The following is a 20,148-nucleotide window of genomic DNA, read 5'->3' on the forward strand; positions in this document are numbered from 1 at the left end:
AACGGCGTATTATTTGTTTCTCAGCATTTGGGTCTACGGATAACTTCTACACTGTTACACTCGTGGAATTGTTCTAAGCTATACGGTTAAAAAAAAAATCAGAAAAAAATATATAGAAATGACTCAAATGCGTTTTTTTTTTAACCGAATAATTAATCAGTCTTTTTTCAGTCTTTGAGACGACATCGATGTCCTCTTGTGAGCATCCTCAGAATCCCCGGGGCTGCTCAGCATCCCGGAAGTTCAGCATCATCTGCTCTTTCAGGAGGAGACGCATCATCGTCAGAGCTTTGACAACAACGGGGACAGTGGCAAAAACATCCGCCTGTCCGGCACATATTCACCCTTTTTGCAAGTTGGATTCATGTGAAAGGGGTACTCTTTCGTTTTCAAAATGAACTAACGCCTGTTGTTCCCGACTGCTGTTAGATAAGATAATGTTTAGCTAGCTGGTGACTTGACACGATGTGGCCTGTTGGCAAGCTAATGCTAGCTGCCTAGCCGCCGTAAACAAGATTATCCCGTGGCTAAGTGAGCCGGGTCTACATGACAGAGCTGTCCTTTAACGCTTTCGTCGCATATGTACGAAGTGTCGGTCGCTTTGCTCAGTGTACACATGCTGTTTTGTGTGCTGGTAAGCTGGATCGAGCCTCAATTATGACTTTCCACATGCGTCTATCTGGTCAGGAGTTCTGGGTTGGGTCACATGGAAATGTAGAGCTGGACCATTTGTTGTATTAGTCTGGATCTCGTTCTGGGGAAGTTGAAAATTGATCAGTGATCCAAAGCAGCTGCATCATGCCAGGCAGCTTCTCACATTTAGCTTTTGCCCCTTTCTTTCTCTTCTCCCATCCTAAGGCGAGGTTTAGCAGTTTAACCCCAGCTGTCTTGCTGGAGTTCCCCTGGCCATAGTGGTCTGATGGTTAAAGGACATACTGTGGTTTTCAACCAATTGCATCAGATGATCAACTGGATTAGAAAATATTTTTTCCCCCTAAATATAGCTTCACAAAGTTTGGTGTCTTGTAAGAAATGTAAAATAAATAAACAAATAAATGTATGCATGCATGCCACAAATATACCCTGACATTATGTTCCTCATGTTTATCATAAAATATTTGAAACTATAGTTAATGCAGTGAAACATAAAAGCATCTTCAATAGCAGTCCTTAGACTGCTACCTCCGATTTGAAGTCTGCCTCCATTACTCACCATCACTGAGGACAAAGCACTGTTTTCATAGGCTCATCGTGACTGCTTAATTGATTTTGACAAGAAGAATGATGGAGTTCCCCCTTATTTTAACATGCAAAACCCAAACAAAATACCCCAGTTAATAAATCTCTGACATTCAAAATCATTAATTCACTTATCCATTTTATTCTCCTCCAGAAACATTGTGAGTTACAGAAATCCAGCAGGCACGGCATTTTGTTTCTTCGCAGAGAAGACCACAGCTTCTCACACTTGTTGGTGTGTTAAAATACTGCCTTAAAGGCTGAAGTTCGGCAACAAAAGTGTTCTGTGCTGAAATTTGTTGAAAAGAAAGTTGGAAAGCACATGTTATTATGTTTCATTCATCCATATTTTATAGTCAATGTCTCTTTCCTCTGTTGCTCTTCTTTTCCAGACAAATGAAGTGACTGAGAAAATACAATGTCATCATTCCAGGTGGTGGACTCGTCGCCGGGCAGTAGTGTCAGTGTCATGGAAACATCCAACTTTGCCCATGTCATATTTCAGAATGTGGGCAAAAGTTTCCTGCCCCAAGCGCCCCTTGAGTGTCGTTACACCCTGACACCATACATTACACCCCACCCCAAAGACTGGGTGGGCATCTTCAAGGTAAATCACAAACAGACAGACACACAAACTAAAACGCACACACACTACAGCTGCTATTACTCAGACTAGCCTTTAAAGACATAGCTAAGCATAAGCAAATCAGGACCTTAATCTGAATCACTTTAGTCACAAAGAGATACATAGAAATTGGACCTATTCCCAGCCCATTACATAAGTGTTTTTGACATAGATGATGTGTTAGGGTTTTTTTAATTGGACATGGGTTTGAGCTTGGCACATTAACACATACATCCGCCGTCACACTAATGGCTCAGCTCTTCACTACATGCCTAAAACCTCACCACAAGCTTTGGTGTGGTCGTTTTGCATGCAGAAAGAGGAAGAGTATACACGGTGGGCTGGTTACAGTAGGACTCGCTGGGGGGCAAACATTTGGCGCGCTTTATGATCCACTCTGATTCTTATTAGGTACTCTTTTCTCCCCACTTCACTTGTTCGTTTCTCTCCGACTTTCCATCAGTCTTTTCTCTGCTTCCTGCTAACCAACCTCCCCCTTAGCTTTACTCTTTTATCAAGGCCATCAAATCTCACACATAATTAACAGGAAATGTGAACTAGGAAACTTAATGTCTTGTAAAGTCAAAAGACAAACATTTTATCGTTGTTTAAGAACTGACTTCAAATCCACCAGCTCAATTAAAAAAGAATAAAGATGCTGAGTTTATTTGGAAAAAGTCAATTGGAATATTTAATTGTTGTAATCCTCACTAATGAAACCTGTTTGATAGTTAGTGCTTCGTGTCAAGGAACAAACTACACTTTCTCAATCCATTTAACATTCATGTCTGTCTTTTTAGAGAGGTATTAGAGCTTTTTTTTTTGTATTTTCATATCTTCTTCACATCAGTAGGGCGTGTATGAACAGGCCAGTATTTGTAAGTGCTTTTAGAAATAATAATCATAGACTTTAGTCACATGAGGAAATAGGCTGACACACCATATAAATGTCTTGTGTTTTGCCTTGGGTATTTGGATGTGATTCTCTAAAAATCACTAGGTTGTTGAACTATGATAAATTATCTATTATATTTGCCAAAAATCTAAAGTGATGATATTGAGTCTGTAATGTGAAACTTTGTTCCCCACAAGTAAAACCTCTGTGGAAGATGACTCAGAGAAACAGAGAGAGAGAGAGAGAGAGAGACACTGAGCAATCGATCTGACATGCTGTGAGAATGACTCAGACTACTCAGTCCTTGTTAATTTGAGTTGTGCACAAACACCACCTAGTGGCTGAAAACATTCACAGTACAATAATAAGAATCCAAGTACAAAAACTTGAGGCAGATGGTGATGTTCTCAAACATGCACTGTACTCACAGTAAACAACAGTGTACACTTTAATCAAACTTGTCAAGTTAGCTTCTCCCTCCCAAAACAGATTTTGTCTCCCACAATTTGTTGTTTTTACCTCTATTTTTCCATTGACACACACAAGCACACATACAAAATCACAGGGACATACATACATACATACATACATACATAAGTACACACATGAACACACTCCCTGAAAAAACCCCTCTGGAGGTTTTTTCAGTTGTGGCATGTTTGCTTGGTCGTAGGGAGAAACCCGTTGTGTGAGTGTATAATTAACATGTCATCGTGCTGTTGCCTTACACCTTAGTCAAATGATCGATAGCGTCTTTGCCTATGATTATTTTATAACATCACTCTCATGTTGGAATGTTACTTCATACCTAACTGACTGTCAGTCAACTTCACTCTGCAATTAGCAAAATTATTTATGTGTCTTCTGGCTTAAGCAAATACACGTGAGCACACAGGCACACTTGGCAGGAGTCCACAGCAGCCAAGCCTCACTGAGATACTGGTGGAGGTGGAAAGAATGTTCTTGGCCAGGGTTTCTACACTTACTATTAGCATTTTCTTGGATAACATTATACTCAGTGTAATGAATTGATAAGGCAAATACTGCAATTATGTATCATACAATGGCATTATATAACCTGAAATTCTGGCAAATGTTTAATTAGCTCAGCTGGTTTACTGTCACCAATTACAGCTTCCAAATGCTTTGTCACATATGGACTATTTATCCTGAAATGTTTTTTGCTATATAAAGTCGTTAAGTTCTCAATATATATTTTGTTTAATTGAAACATTTAACCACATTATCAATTCATGGGAACTAGTTGAATGTTTACTGGCTCTTTAGTATAAAAGTTTTGAATGTGAATTTAATAAAACCTTTCAGTGTTTTGTGCATCTGTTTGTATCTAAACAGCTGTCAAAACAGCAAGTTTTCTCTCTGGTGCCATGTTTTTGTGTTTTCTTTCACTATTTTAAATAAAAAAAAAACAAAAAAACTCCCATACTACCACAGGTGGTTGAGTTATTCACAGCTGAAGTGCACTTATGTAATGTCACAAACATGTGATGTGTGAGTTAAAACGAGGTGTGTGTATGTACGTGAGCGGTCCAAACAGGGAGAGTGTGTGGCTGTGTGTGACAGATTTATGACGGAGGACCTGAGTTATGATGTTCACAACTCCCTTTCATCATCTGTCACCTAACAACACATGAAATTCATGGACTTACATCTCCCTTGCCATGTTGTGTAAAATTTTCACCTTTTCCTCCCATGGTCTTATCCCACCCCTCCAAATGCTCTCCTCATTTCCATGTAGAATATTCTCACCGCCATTTCACAGGTCTGCGCATGTATGTAGTTCCACACACAGATATGTGCACCCCTGCTCTCCCGCCCCAATCTCACACCTTCACTGCCCCCCTTTTTTGTGAGTCCAAAAGGGGCAGGAAGTGAGGGGAGGAGGAGGTGTGTGGAAGAATGAGGGGTTTTTTAAATGTTTCCATTCTTGCCTCAACCATTGTACATAATCCTCCAGATTCCAGTGTGTTGTTAAAAAAATTTGATGATGAAAAAAGATGAAATGCTATCAGTATGCCTGCCTTATATGTCAACACAAAATAAGTTTAAAACCCAGGATTTTACAACATAATAGTTAATGCATTATACTGTCCACTGTCCCATCATGCAACATGTTCCTTTTTGTGTGTACTGCCTCCTCAGGTGGGTTGGAGCACAGCCAGGGATTACTATACCTTTCTTTGGTCTCCTATGCCTGAAAACTATGAACCAGGAAGTACTGTGCACAGGACTGTGGTGTTTCAAGGTACATACTCAAACACACGTTCAAACGCTCACTATGTAAACCACTATACAGACTCCATGTACTCCAAAGTAATTCCTCCATTTTATGGCACATATAAAAACCAGCACTTTTATTTAATAAGAGAACATAGCCGCAAAACAGCGGCCCAGGACCTGAACACCTCTCAAACCACATGCCTGCAAACTGGCTTTACTGGGCTTGGAATGGTCATCTATTACACAGTGAAAATATGAGAGCATGCTGTGGTGTGTCAGTAGTCAGTAAAAGCAGTTGGCTGGCGGATGTTCTGTACTTACTCGTCTGTCCCAGAGAACCAGACCTAATACGTCAGCAGTGTGCTTCACTGTGCGCTCGGACTGTAGTCATGGGCTGCTTGAAATGTTAGCATATATAAATGATGTGTTGCCTATCCAAACGTTCTGTGTTGTCTGATAAATGTACTTCCTTCTGTACTGAGTTAAAGAGACAGCACAGTATTTTCTATCCATTTTGAAGTGCAACAGTAATACTTATTGTGAAAATCTTTTGAACAGGCTTATTTTAAATACTTCCTGATCAACAGATGCAGTGCATATTAAATAAACTTAACAGAAAGGGACTTGAAGATGCACACTCTTATCTCTTTGCATTGTAGGGTATTATGTACCTAAATCTGACGGAGAGTTTTACCAGTTCTGCTATGTCACACATGCGGGTGACATCAGAGGAGCTAGCACGCCCTTCCAGTTCAGGTCAGCCACTCCCACCGAGGAGCTTCTGACTGTCACAGAGGATGACGGTAACTCAGACATACTGGTCGTCACCACCAAGACTGGCCTGCTAGAGGTAGGCCACACAAGACAAACATATTACTGTTTCAGTTTATCCTCTTTCTGGGTCTTGGCCCCTGTGAAAGGGTCTTATAGCAGAGCATGACACCTCCACCTATTTCACAAGTGCTGCTCTGGACCCAGCTGGAATCTCTGACCTCACCAATTAGGGGGTGAGAAAATGACACATTCGCATTTGGCATTAATAAACCATTATATTACTGTCTTTCTTGGCTTCTATAAAAACAACATACAATGGACACTATCAAACTGTACAAACTACATTTTCTACTGTATATAAAATTGAAGCACAACAATGGATACATGCTTTGTGTGATATTTTCACAATGGTATTAACCATCAGTGCATTAAAAATGACAAATCCAGGTGACATGAGCACCAATATTTTCAAAGAGTAGGAACCATTCTCAGTTTCTCTCTCTTTATCCTTGACTTCTCTGCTGTTTTACAGCGAGTGGAGGAGGCGCAGCAGGAGCGCAGGGAGTTGCTGAAGGCCATGCGACTCCTGCAGGAGGAGAAACAACAGCTACAGGAGGAGCAGAAACGACTTGCCAGGGAGAGGGAGCAGGAGAGGGAGACTTGCTGCCTCCTGCGGACACACAATCAGGTTTGGAGAGGGTCGGGGCGGGTTTGGGGTTGATGAGAGGACAGATGGGGGGTTATGAAGTGAGACATTATGTTTATTTTTCGATATAAAATAATTACAACCTAGTAGTGTTTCCAATCAAACTACAATTGTAAAGAATTAAATTGAGGATGATATAGTTTCAGTGTGTCTGGTGCATGTGTGCGATTGGGGAGTGTGTACATAGACAATTATCCTTATTTGCACGTGTGTGGAGCCAGTTCCTCACCAGTGATCACAGGTCAGACAACTTCTAAAGGCAGAATTTATGAATAATTTGTGTCTATGTTTAAAGAGACACACTAAGAACCACAGTGATTGTGCTTAAGTGTGTGTGTGTATATGCATGCCTCTTTCTCTCTGTCTTTAACGACCTGACTCAGTGGGCCAGAACGGAATTGGGGCACAGTTTTCTTGGGCATCTGGCGTCAGGGATGGTGCCATCACAACCACAGAGTGAACAAACATGACGTCAAACACAGAAAAACACATGCGCGTGCGCACAAACTGCACCCCCCTTTCTTCATTTTCACAATCACATTCGGGCTCCACACCACAGGGCCCCTCTAATGTGCATTCACACATGCACAAAAGTGAACACTCACACACACACAACAACACATTCATTATGCCACCCGCTTGCAAACCCTTTTAGTCTGTGTGTGGAATGAGAGGAGGGTAGTCCACAAAACCGCTTGCCTGAAAAAAGAGCCCTGCCCAGCCTCAGGGACAAACACCACTCAGTCACGCGATTCAGTGGCCACTGCGTTCTCCCTGTCTGTCTTTTTGTCCCTGTCTCTCTTTCTATGAACTTTCTGAGATTTAACTTCAGAGTTGATTTCTTGGCAAGATATGAAAATCAGTTGTTCTGTTCAAGCATGGCAGATAAAGAAACATTTAGAAACCTAATTCTTGATCCACATTGTTTTAATCCATTTCCATTAGATTCTTGCCAAGTGTTGATACGATTTTACTATTTCAGGAGTTGCTCATTTGATGAGCAGTAGCTTAATGCAACGAAAGCAGAGAATGGGGTTACCGAAGGAAGGGAGAGGTGAAGCAGTAAAACGTGTCAAGGGTTAAGTGAGTTTGAATCTAGTCTCTTATCGCCCCCTAGTGCAGCTCTCAGGGTCAGGGCTATCAAGTAAGAGCTGGCTGCTTTGAGTTAGTCCGCTGCTCTTTTTTACGAAGGACAAAATCGCCATAAATTACGTGGCAATACACACACACACACGCACTGTTATTACCGTGCTGCTTTTCATTCAACAGGCATGTCCATCTGCAGATATACGACTTGTGTGAGTAGGTGTGTATGTCACTTGTAGAGCATTTACAGTAGGTGTGTTAGCTCATGCCACACTGATGAAAATATCCTTTGAGTTTAACATGAAAACATAAGTACATATTTTGTGGCTGCTAATTTTACGACTACACTTTTTATAAGGTCTTTATGCACTGCTAAAGTGCTTCCCAAACGCCAGCCGTAAAAATCATACAGTAATCTACACAGAGCCAAGCCCAGAGGGAGACAGGCCTGAGTATGAGTTGGTGTGTACATATGCACTCTATCTGTTGCATAGTGATGTCTGTGCTACCTGTCTGTCTCCATTTGTCCTTGAACATGTAGCTGTGTGTCCGTCATCTTGAGTGTGTGTCAGTATGTGTATATAAGTCACAAAATGGACGGTGTGTACAGAGGTATTTTGCTCTGTCACAGGCAATATCAATTGTGAGTGATTTAATGTGATTAACTGCTGTTTCAAACAAGGCATTTCCACTTCAGACACACCTCCAGGGAGAAAAAGGACATCATAGGATCTATTTTATGACAACAGGAGTTTGTTCTGCATGCATTTACCCCACGCTGCTACTATGTTTTCATTTAAGTTACATCAAATACTGTGTATTTGGAGACCATCACGAAGTTCGCAGTTTGTAGTTTTTAAGTGATGATTTATGATTGATGAGATAAGACTTGACAGCCACCCAGAGGGGAAATTTACCATTTATGCCTGCACTAGAAACATACCAGAGAGAGAGGAAACAGAATTTAAATTAAAAATGACAAGAAAACATTGTGGCACAATGTGTAAAAGCTTTATGTATATTTTAAATTATCCTTTATTTTGTAAATAAATATTAACATAAGATAATCATTTTCAGAAATTTATCAGCTTAGGTAATGGCTTAGATAAGTCAACGATTTCAACAAATACTCAAAACTACAATTCATAATTCATTAATTTGTGCTGTTGTAACGCTCTACAATGGTTTTATTTGGCAGTACCTATGAATAGGCCGAGTGTTGGTATAATGATCAATACTATGTAGGAAATATATAAAAGCAAATATGTCAGTATAAGATACAATGCGTAATAAGTTCAATATGAATTTTATGCAAATAATGAAGTATTATCATATGTCACTAATAAGGATTGCATAAGGTGCTTCTGCAGAGTTCAGCCTGCTGACGCTGCTCCTGTGATTGGCTGCTATGTCTAAGTATGATCCACAGCTGCCTCTCTGTCCCATAGGAGCTGCTGCGCTCATCACAGGGCCTGTCAGAAGAGAGGGAGGAGGTGAGGAGGAGGCTGACAGAGGCCACAGATCGTGTCCGCCAGCTGGAGGAGGACCTGCTGGGAGTCACCCAGAGAGGCCTGCAAAAGGAGACTGAACTGGATTGGTGAGTGGAGAATGCTCAGCCATAACTCATCCAAAGTCATCTGTTTCTGTACAGAGCATGGCTGTTTAAATAACTATGTTTGAATAGGATTTCTCACCGGCCTTCTGCTTCCTATTCATCATCATTTCACTCATGTCTACACATAGTAGACAAGATAAGTGAAAGCACAAACTAGAGCTTCAAAAGTAGTGATTGAACTAAATGTGCAACATGCAATAAAAAAAAATATTTTTTTGAATGTTATGTTTAAATGAAGGACTAATGTGTTGGTTTGCATAGAATTTGACCAGATTTCCTTATCTCATCATCCCCTTTTTAATGTTTGCATGGTTAAACACTACTAATACTTCATTTTAGAAATAAAGCACCATATGTAACCTTTCTAATGGTGCCTGTCAAGCTAACGCACATTAACTTGACATCCCCTGATATATCAACTGAGGCTTGACATCTTATATACTGTGATGCCATAGTTTGACAGGTGCGTGGATGAAACCTGCACAAAAATCACATTTTCAATATTTATCTCCCAGTCTGCGTGATCGTCTCAAGAAGCTGACAGCAGAACGGGACAGCCTGGAGAGTCAGCTGAAGAATGAGAAGGATGAGAGAGACCTCTACAAGGTTGGATGTGGCTTCTTAAATCTAAAAGACTGGATAATGGAAATGTTTATTTTGACTAACAAAGTCTGTGTGATTCTGTCTTAACTCTGACCTTTGTATGTCTTTCTCTCTCCCAATCCTATTGTATGCTTAGGCTCACCTCCGCAGCACAGAGCTAGAGAACACAAAGTTGAGTGCAGAGCTGCAGATGTTGAAAGCAGTGGAGCTGAACCGTGAGGTGACCATTGCCCAGTTCCAGGAGGAGCTGGAGCGGCTCAGAGCCTGCGTTGCCCAGAGGGACAGCCTGGAGAAAGAGCTGCTGGCACACAAGGCCGACAAGGTAGTGTTTATTTGTAATACTGCTACCAAAAGTATGCCAAACTATGAACATCATTTCTTGGGTTCTTCTTGTGACAGCATCCACATGTCTATGCCTGTATCTGTGCATCCTAAAATAAAATCATGATATTAATATTTTACTTTTACATGTCCTTAGGCTGAGCTGTCCCGTGTGCGTGAGCAGCTCCGTCAGGCCGAGGAGCAGCTGCAGGCATCCCGGCAGCAGGCCTCCCTTTTGGCTTCAGAGCTCCGTGACTCAGCCAGTGCCCGTGACCACACAATGACTGAGCTGTACCGCGCCCGATTGGAGGCTGACAAGCTCCGTGCCAGCCTAGCTGATGCTCAGGCTGAATGCCAATGCATGGAGAGCCAATTAGACCGCATGAGGAGCACTGCACATAAGGAAGTGGTCAGTGTTAGACTTCCTCTATTTATATCTGTGTCTTTCCCTTGCACTGATTTGACTGGCCAGAAACAAACCATCACTGATATCAATTTTTATTTAAAGTGGCAGCTTTCCATCTGAGTAAGGAGGGGCCATTTTACCATTGTATTTGACAGCCAGAGTTCACATTTAGCTTTATAAAGGAGTGTACTTGACTTATAAATGTCAAGTTGTTTTTAGCCTCAATGCCTGCCTAAACTTGAGTAGGCACAGATAACGGAGGACGTAGATCAACTCCACACAATGTTTTTATTGCTTTCAAACATGATGTGCCTTAGGTTGAAAACCTTCAAAAAAAAAAAAAAAAAAAAAAAAAAAAAAAAAAAAACAATAAACAAAATTCAGTCAACAAAACCATTTTAACTCAATTTTATTTATAAGCCTTCAAATGTGATACTATTTACTATCTTTAATTTTTACTAAAATTTTAATGTTCTTAAATATATTTATTCTGAAAATTAATACAATAGAATATGTTTACTCAGGTTTTAACAGTATTTTATCAATGTAACTAATAATAATCATGCTCTTTTTAAATAAGATTTAATTCTTAAATGTCTGATATTAAACCTTTATTTCAGGCCTTTTATTTCTTACTTTCAACTTTTTAAACAAAATTTATCATAAAATATTGATCATACATTTAATGAATCAATTGAATTTATCTTATGAAGTGATTTCAAATCAATAAATGCAGAAGTGTAAACTAAACCAACCACAGGCAGTAAATAAATTGAGATTAGACTAAGAAACTCCTACATTTACACATCAGACCCAGGTGCCACATAAAATACTATAATACTATACTATAATGTTGAATAATGTTGATTAGACAAAAGTAACATACCAGCAGTGTCTCTGTGGTCAACTGGGCATTGAGCTCTCATACACTCCTCCTTACGGCAGCAGCCTCATGCAGCTGTCAAAGAAAGAGGCCACCTGCTTACCTGGCTTAAATCACTTCACCTCTCTTCCTCTACCTGCAGGATCTCTACCTGACTGCTCATTACTGCCCTCTCTTGCTTCGCTACATACAACCAAAGCAATTGGATATTATAATAAACAGTTCTGACTTAACAATAAATGAGAAAACAAAGAAGAAAAAGTATTTCATGTACTGTTGATTATTAACTTGTTTTCCCAGTGGTAGAAAACAAAGGATATGTTTTTGTATTTTAACAACATTTATTGCTTTAAATCAGATATGAATTAAATTTGGCAAATAATTATTTTCATGTTTTCTTCTCTTTATGTCCTTATGTTTCAGGGAGTTGGCACCAGTGGGGAGGTGACTGCCAGTATGATGGTGGTGTCAGAGGCAGAGGCTGAGCTGCAGAGGGAGGTGGAGGAGCTGAAGCTGCGTCTTCACATGGCTGCGGAGCACTATAAGGAGAAGTACCGGGAGTGTCAGCGGCTCCGCAGGCAGGTTGCTAAACTGAACACAACAGAGTCACAGGGGGTGAGTAACCTGGATAGTAAAAGAAAATATTACCAGTACACATGACCAGAAATTTGATGGTATTGATGTTTTGTTGTCTTTCCTGTTTGTCTGTGTGTAGGAGCCAAAGAGAAATGCATCCACCGAGACAACACAGGAAGCACTGACCCCCAGTCCAGAATCACCCACAGCAGGTATGCATGCATAAAAACAGGCGCAAAGGGTGACATCAACATATCAGTTCCAAGACCTATTTCACGATTAGTCACACAGCTAATTCTGAATGACTGAACAAACTTGATGGTATTATATTCCCTTTTTCACCTAGACACGTCTTAAAACTACAATTTTCAAATGTTATTTTTCAAATAGAAAATAAGTAAAAATACTCATGTGAAGACAACCCAGTAGTTCATTTCCAATGTTATAGGGAAAAGAAATCACATTGAAATATCCACAATAAGGACTTCACAGGAACCCATTGTTATTTTAATCAAAGCAAGGAACATCCAGCTGAATATGTTTATCCTATGTGTTTTTACAGGGAACATAGCTACTACAGTGCTACAAGAAGCAGCTGTGATGACAATCACCCCAGAAATCCAGAACAGGGAACCATCATACACAGACATGCACATCTGCCCAGAAACAGAAGACAAGCAGAGACCGAACATGCAGGAGAAGACGGCCGATGCAGAGGATGAAGCAGAAGTGAACCAAAAGGAAGACTGTGAAAAAGAAGAGCAAGAAAAAGAGGAGAAGAAGGACAGCCTTCCAGACGAGAGCCTGAAGATGACAAGCTGGGTGGAGGTGGAAAACGATAGGCCAAGTGTTGAGGAGAAAACCAAGGAGAAAAGTGTACTAAAGAAGAATGATACCGAGTTGCAGGTGCAGCTCGAGGTGGAGGGGCGAAGCATGGGGGAAGAAGAGCAAGAACAGACTCGCTCAGTGGAGGAAGAGCTTGCAATGATGGAGGAGAAGTGGAGGGAGCAGTGTGCAATCAATGAAACACTCAAGCAGCGGCTGGCCAATGAAGAGGAACGATTCAGAGTAAGGCTCACAGCTTTACACAGACAAGTACACCACATACTTCAAAACTCAGAGAGCTGACCATTCATATGTTGGTTGAACTCCAGAAGGACTTCAGGCGGAAAGTTAATGAGGTAATCCCCTTTCAATAGTCAGCAAAGTGACTGCCCAGAAAACTCAGAAAGCAGTTCCTGAATAGATATACATTGAAGCAACATGCATGCTCCGGGGTAGATTGTTAACTATGACCACACAAAACACATTTTAAGTCATAACTCAAGACTTCCTGCAGCAATTGAGTTCTACACAAATGGCTTATTATACATGACTCTTTACAGTATGTAACCTGCAACAAATCTGGATGAAGGAGAAATTCAAATCAGTGCTTCATAAGTTATCTGGTAAGTTACTATTATCAAAATAACATTCAAAGGAGTGCATATCTTTAATAATATTTAATAAAGCAAGAAGCCTGCAAATCTTTTGAAAAGTATCTAGCTATAACCTTGTGTTCTTGTAGTGGTTTATAAATAAAAGCACTTGGCCTGCAACTCAATCATACATCCATAACAGTTTACTAAAGCGTGCATTTAGCCAAAGTAACCAGGTCACCACATGCCCAAACTCAATGTGTCTGTGCCACACATTAGTCAATGTGTGTGGCATGAGTGTATGTTACTTTGTGTTTTGCGTGCAAACGTCTGCCAAAGTATCTACTGGCGTTTAATCTCCACAAGTGAGTGTGTGTTTATCAGAGCTGTAAATAAGGCTTTCCCATGTCTTTGATAGAGTCTACTGTCTGAGGCTCTCTTAATGGCCCTGGAGACTGACAAGAGAGCCATCCGCAGAACACCATGCTTTACGGCTGTTTACATCAGCCGCCCAGAGGACAGAGTGAGGGAGAGGAATAAAACAGGGAGAGAGAGGAGTGGGAGAGTGGAGCACAGAAATTCACCGTTGCAGGCTCCCTTCACCTGAACTTAACCCGCTAATGCTGCACCATAAATTTATGAAAGAGGTGAGGAGTGAGAGAGGACAAAAGGAGATGAAAGAGAGCAAGGGGGAAGCGAAGAGTTAAAAAAAAGACGGATAGACAGATAGACATGAAGCAGAGAAAGGAGCCGTGGGAGAGGAGGGAGAGAACTCTTAGTAATGGGATGAAAGAAGAGAAGAGCAGCCAACTAGTCATGAAAACTATTCCACAGGGTCAGTCCTGTTAGAAAATAAAAGATTTACTGTGATCCCCTTCTGCTTCAGTCTGACTGTGTTTCTGTCCGTGCTTCTGCAGCTTTATCTGTGTGTTTTACAGTAAACAGCACATTTGACACGCACAACTCAATTTTAAATTACGTCTAAGGGCAACTGTTAATTCATTCACTTGCTTGCCTGTGCATATATTTAATAATGTTCATCTTCATCAGCGGAGTCTGAATACAAACCTTGGAGCAAGAAAATGGGAGTTCTTATCAATGTGAGAGAAAAATCTAATGCATCAAATTAACTTAATGAATCTTATAAATTCATTTCATTATTGGGGAGCAGGTAATCAATCAGTCCATTGGCAGAAACTTTACTGGTATATACACTGATAATTGTTTAATTGTTGTAATTGGCATTTTACAGCTTTTCAATTCTTTTATTTGCTGCTATTTCTTGAAATTTTTCACTTTTTTTCAGTTTTATAGGTCAAACTATTTATCAACTGTTCAGCTGTCGTTATTATATGACTAAACCTTTGTGCTTTGCTTTTGGGTTGTTCTGGAACACTGGGAAGTTATAAAGCCATATGTACCATTCTTTAAGCACATTAGATTGCTTGTGCTCATATCTTCTTACATTAGAATCCACTTGAGAATGTCTTTCATTATCACTAATAAGTTGCTTAGCAATTTAAATGTCTGACATTATATAGAGATCAGAGATAATGAGGGGAAAAGGGAAATACCATCCAACAAAGCAGCTCTGCGCCCCTAGACCCCCAGGGCACTGCAGTTTAGCAGTCTTAATCTTCCAATACTCAGACACACCAGACATTACAGAGAGAAGACAAACTCATTGTGACAAAAAAATCTTTGATTAGTGACTGATACTTTTAATAATAATCTGATTAGCTCAAACGGATACAAAAAATGTAGTCAATAAATCATTATGATCTCTGTGTTTCATGTCTGTAGGTGCAGATGGCAGAGCGAGCCAGTGAGGTGACAGAACTGAAACACAACCTTGCCCAGGCTCTGAGAGACAAGGAGCAGCTGCGGGAGGTAAAGCACTGAACATTTTCGAAGTGGGACACTCTGACTTCTCAATAGGTTGTACTGAATAGATAAGTTAACACTGGATCATACTATACTGGGAATTTTTGATCGTTTTTAAAACATTTTTGGATTATGCAGTTGTGTCCATGTTAGTTTGAATTTTAAAAATCTATAAACTTTGCACGTTTCCTTCTCTATATAAAGCCTCTGGCTGCAGAAATCACATGCTGTATCTAGGTAATGTCAGCTTTCAATTGAATTCCACAGAAATATCATCACATTTAAGTGCAGTGTCTGAGCATTTTTCTTTTCGGTCTCCCTACTCCCTACTACCCACTAATTAAAACATCTATGCCTGCTTCCTCGCCCATGGGTACAGTACCATTAGACAGTGCAAATGCCACGCGACATGTCTGTTTCACCTTCCCAACCCTGGTTTAAATGTTAAACCTGATAGCAGCGCACTAATGAAGTCATCAAGAGAGGAGGTAAGGGGGGAATAGAGAGAAAGGAGGGAGGTAACAAAAAGGAGAGGAGGTGAGTGTCTCTCTCTGCAACACCAGAGCAGAGAGAGCCAAAGTCTGACACCCATTACAGTAATGAGTAGGGTACTAATGCTCTTGCTTCAGATATAGTCACAAAGGGCAGTAACAGTGTAAAGGAAAACTTAGCTCTGAGCTGAAAACACTTACTTGCTGTGTGGTCCCAACAATGAAAATGTGTCATGGAAACGTTGACTGAATTTCTTTCACGCAGCCCTCCTCACCAGCCCCTGACTTGAAACAGATAATCATTGTGGTTATGCACTTAATAGTATTTACCCATTAAGCATATGCCTACACCAAAATAGAGCAGAGGCAATCTAAGCTATTAAGGAAAAACGCAAGAGCAAATAGGGTGAAAAAGCCATAAATAAGAAATGAGGAATGATTGGAAAATTAGGGGGTGTTACAGGCCAGCCTTCAGCCATTGACATTGTAGTTATGTTACTCATAGCATTGTGAGGTTTACTTCTTCGAATCTTGAGTGTTTCTTTATAATGCTGACATGTCACTCTGTGACACGCTCTCTACTGGAGGAGCTGCAGCGTTATGTGTGCAGGCAGAGGGAGCGGGAGGCTGGTGGTCAAGGTGCTGAGGTCAGGCAGCCAGTGGTGCTGCGCTATCCCCTGCCCTACCCCCAGGACCCCTCCCCTCCTCCGCTGGTGCCACAGAGGCCTGCTGAGCTGCAGTACGGCAATCCCTACTCCACCGATACGACAAGAGGTGAGAGGAATCCCAGCTTCCTCAGCCCTATCCTCCCCAAGTTGTTTTGCTGTTGTATGATCAGATAACAATTTTTTTCTGCTTGCTTTTGTTGTTCTAGACCGGGTGGATGTCGCTCTGTCTCCTGAGCATATGACCCGTCCACCACCTGAGGCTCCGCCCTGCGCCGCTCCATGTGCACCCCCAATCACACTTCGAAGCCCTGACACACCCGGGACACCTGGTTGGGACCAGGAGGTGGTCTGCATCCAGCCCTCTCGCAGCACCAGCCCCCCTGAGAGCCTGGAGAATCCACCAGAGGAGCCCAGAAGTGTACGCACAAACACACACCAAATTACAGCACAGGCTGTTTGTAATTTAAAATTTGTTGAGCATTTGGTTGTTCGGGAACAAATGGAACAGGCATTCATGAGAAAGGTTTACCATGATAATCTGTGAATATAAAAACCTACCTTCCCTAGAACACACACACTACTATATACTGGCTCAGTCCTGTCAGCTTTTTTGGGTTTTTTCAGAGATGGCCATCCTTTTCACCACTTGCTTGTGTTACAGGTTGCTGACGGGGCTCAGCCATCCTGTGAGCACGAGCCCGGTAGGCACAGTGATGCCAGGAGCAGCTTCTGCTTTGACTCCAGGTAGCGCACCTACTTATTGACAGAAAGCATAATGTTAGAATGACTTAAGTTTTACAATCAAGACATAAAGGGAAGAAACAACCAACGCAGACTTGAGAAGCATTGATTAAAAACAGATTGTGAGCCGATGGCATGGGACTTCCTCCGTGCATCTAGTGTATTTACTGACTCCAGAGAATGGAGTCCATGTTTTCATAATTGTGTACGGCTTCAGCTGGCAGTTATTTCCTTCATCCATTAATGTGATGATGACTGTCTGAGGAATCTTTACATAAATTCCAGAAAAAAGCTGAAAAAATTAAATCATGACTGCTCTGAATTGGATTTTGCAGAAAGAGACTTTGATCTCAAGCAAAGACCACAACATTGTTATATACAGTATTTCCACTGCAGGTGAGGCTTCTGTTGAGTGTCTGCGTTTTACAATAGTGGACAAAATGGGTTGGGGCCGACACCAAACATATGTAGCCCAAAAAAGCCTGTGGCAGAGTTCTAGTCTGCATCATATTATTGTGCACATCAGAAAATTGCAATGAATCTCACATGAGTCACGCTTTTCTTTTCTTTTCTGTCTCACCGCCTACCCGCTCTTTCGTTCCCAGTAATGACGTTCATAAGCGTTGCCCACTGTGTGAGGTGATCTTCCCGCCGCACTTTGAGCAGCGCAGCTTCGAGCAACACGTTGAGAGCCACTGGAAAGTCTGCCCCGTCTGCTCCGAGCAGTTCCCCCTCAACTGCCAGCAGCAGCTCTTCGAGAGGCACGTGCTCACGCACTTTGATGGCCATGTGCTCAACTTCGAGCAGATAGAATGAAAGATTTTGAGGGCAAACCTAGAATTCGGTCATACTCTATGGGTAAATGTGTTGTCAGATATTGGTTCATTTTAATTGGGGTTGGTTTTAGTTGTCTTGTTAATATACAATCACTAGCACTTTTTTTGCAATCTTAAAAGGATAGAAGAATGTAGGTCACCTCTGGGATGAAGCAGAGTTTGTGCAACTCAAGCAAAGTGTTTATTTAGTAGAGTAACTTCACCTTAATGCACAGTGGATAAAAGGATCACTAACACTTGGGAACAGTGTGATGGTCCTTTTACTTTTCTCTCATGCTCATCTCTCTGCTTCAAGGGACTAAAGCACCATTGGAAGTGCATGCATTTATTCTGTGTTCAAAACAATTCAACACTACAATACTACAGTTGATCAAATGAAAAGAGTTCATTGTAGCAGGAGCTTTGAACCAGGGATTGGATGAAAAAAATATTTTAGTATTATAGCATCCTTGGTCTTTCCCTACCCTGAATATTTCTTCAGAGTATGATTCTAATGTGATAAAGCAGCAAAGAACGTACTTTGTCTTTTAATGGGCCACCTGGTTTAGAGTGTGGAAAGGCAGAAGATAAAAGATTTTTCTCTCTAGTGCAACTGGAGAGAGCTTGGAATATGCGATGTGGTATCTGAGTGTCTGTGTGTGAGTGACTGATGAAGGGTATGGTAGATTTGTTTTTTGACTTGGCAAGCGGTCTCTCATTTCCCCTGGGCCACTGTATGTATGACTGTGTTTTGAGAACAAAGACATCAGATGGTTTCAACAAAAACAGCACTATGTTTTCATGTATCTGCACTAAATAAGGCTTTATTCTGAATGTACTGTACATATGAAAATAGGCATCAGCTGTGGAGAGACCTGTGAATTGCTGTCGTGACCCTGCCTCCCTTCACTGTTACCTCCCTCATGTTTTAGTGAAGAAAGAATGACAGGCCAATGATGTTTTACTTCCTGTGGTGCACTTTTCTGGTCTTTGGCTGGTCTGTGAGCTGCTGGGCGGGGCGATACTGCGCCATGTTTAAAGGCAAATAGACAGGACACTGACTGACACTTTTGTTGTTACAGTATGTACTTCCACGTTTTAAAGTTAGAACTGTGAAACATCATCGCTTCGTGCATCACTCCATGTTAGCCCTCATGATTGAATGTCATTCCTATGTGTCTCCCCACAGGGCTTCATACCGTTTGTCTATTTTTCTGTCATTAAAAACGAACCCTGACAATGTTGTGTTCAGGTTTTAAAGATTGCACACACCCAGTAATCACGAGACAAATGTGTACGTATGTCCGATGGAGCCCTTTTCATGTGAGAATGTTTGGAAGATGGTTCAAGTGTGTACCGCAAAGATCTTTATGAATAAAGTAAGCTTGTCTACATGCATTTAACCGTCCGCTGTGCTTCATTTTAGTTGTACAGGGGAAAAAATAACTCCATCAGTCTGAGCTAAAGAGCTTTTTACTTTATTTTGCTGTTTTTTGGGGGTTTTTTAAAATGTAATTTCACGTTTACATTGAAGCAGCTTTTCTTTTATATAGAAAGACAGTTTGACATCATGAACAAGTCACTCTGCTCACAACCTGTTGTTCCCCCATACAAAAAGGTAACATCGGTCTCCACATTACATACGAAAATATAATTTAAAAGCACTTGACAAAAGACACACGTTACAATACATTCACTATACACGGTATATTGAAATCCCTCCCTCATCCCTCCTGCATGCACACAACCTCCGCTCCTTCTATCTGCGTGTGTAATACTGCGACCAGCCCCCCCGTGTAAAGCTCCAGCTCTTGCCATGGTGACGGTGGTGTCCATGAAGTGGGGATAGTTTTACGAGTGTTTGACAGAGCTCAAACAGGAGACTCTCAGTCTCCGTCCATCTTGGCCTGCCTCTGCTCTGATCCTGGCTACAGACATTCCTCACCTTCACTGTAAGGCAGGAATGAAGTGTTTCTATCGCAGACACCATTATCTCAGGGTTACTTTCAGTGGGGAGAGCCCACAGATGTACTTTGAAATTGATACTAAGACTTTTTACAGAGCTTGGTTCACTCATTGTGGTGGCTGTCTCTCAGGCAGCATTTGTGCTTGTTTGTTGGGGAGCGCACCACTTACAGGCATTGACCTTACAAAAGGATAT

The 20,148-nt window shown here is 41.2% G+C and overlaps 1 protein-coding gene across 1 annotated transcript; it reads left to right on the plus strand.

Moving 5' to 3' along the window:
- Positions 1-253: 253 nt before the first annotated feature.
- tax1bp1a (Tax1 (human T-cell leukemia virus type I) binding protein 1a) lies at positions 254-19,341 on the plus strand. Its single transcript, XM_029513885.1, has 17 exons — positions 254-375; positions 1,632-1,846; positions 4,923-5,025; positions 5,660-5,850; positions 6,307-6,462; positions 9,015-9,163; positions 9,697-9,787; positions 9,921-10,106; positions 10,263-10,514; positions 11,818-12,009; positions 12,110-12,182; positions 12,533-13,038; positions 15,192-15,278; positions 16,351-16,537; positions 16,638-16,849; positions 17,093-17,175; positions 17,778-19,341. The coding sequence occupies exons 2-17, from the start codon at positions 1,658-1,660 to the stop codon at positions 17,986-17,988; spliced, it is 2,868 nt and encodes a 955-aa protein (XP_029369745.1). The 5' UTR covers positions 254-375; positions 1,632-1,657; the 3' UTR covers positions 17,989-19,341.
- The last annotated feature ends 807 nt before the right edge of the window (positions 19,342-20,148 follow it).

Source organism: Echeneis naucrates, chromosome 11 (assembly GCF_900963305.1).
Source record: "Echeneis naucrates chromosome 11, fEcheNa1.1, whole genome shotgun sequence".
Taxonomy (NCBI): domain Eukaryota; kingdom Metazoa; phylum Chordata; class Actinopteri; order Carangiformes; family Echeneidae; genus Echeneis; species Echeneis naucrates.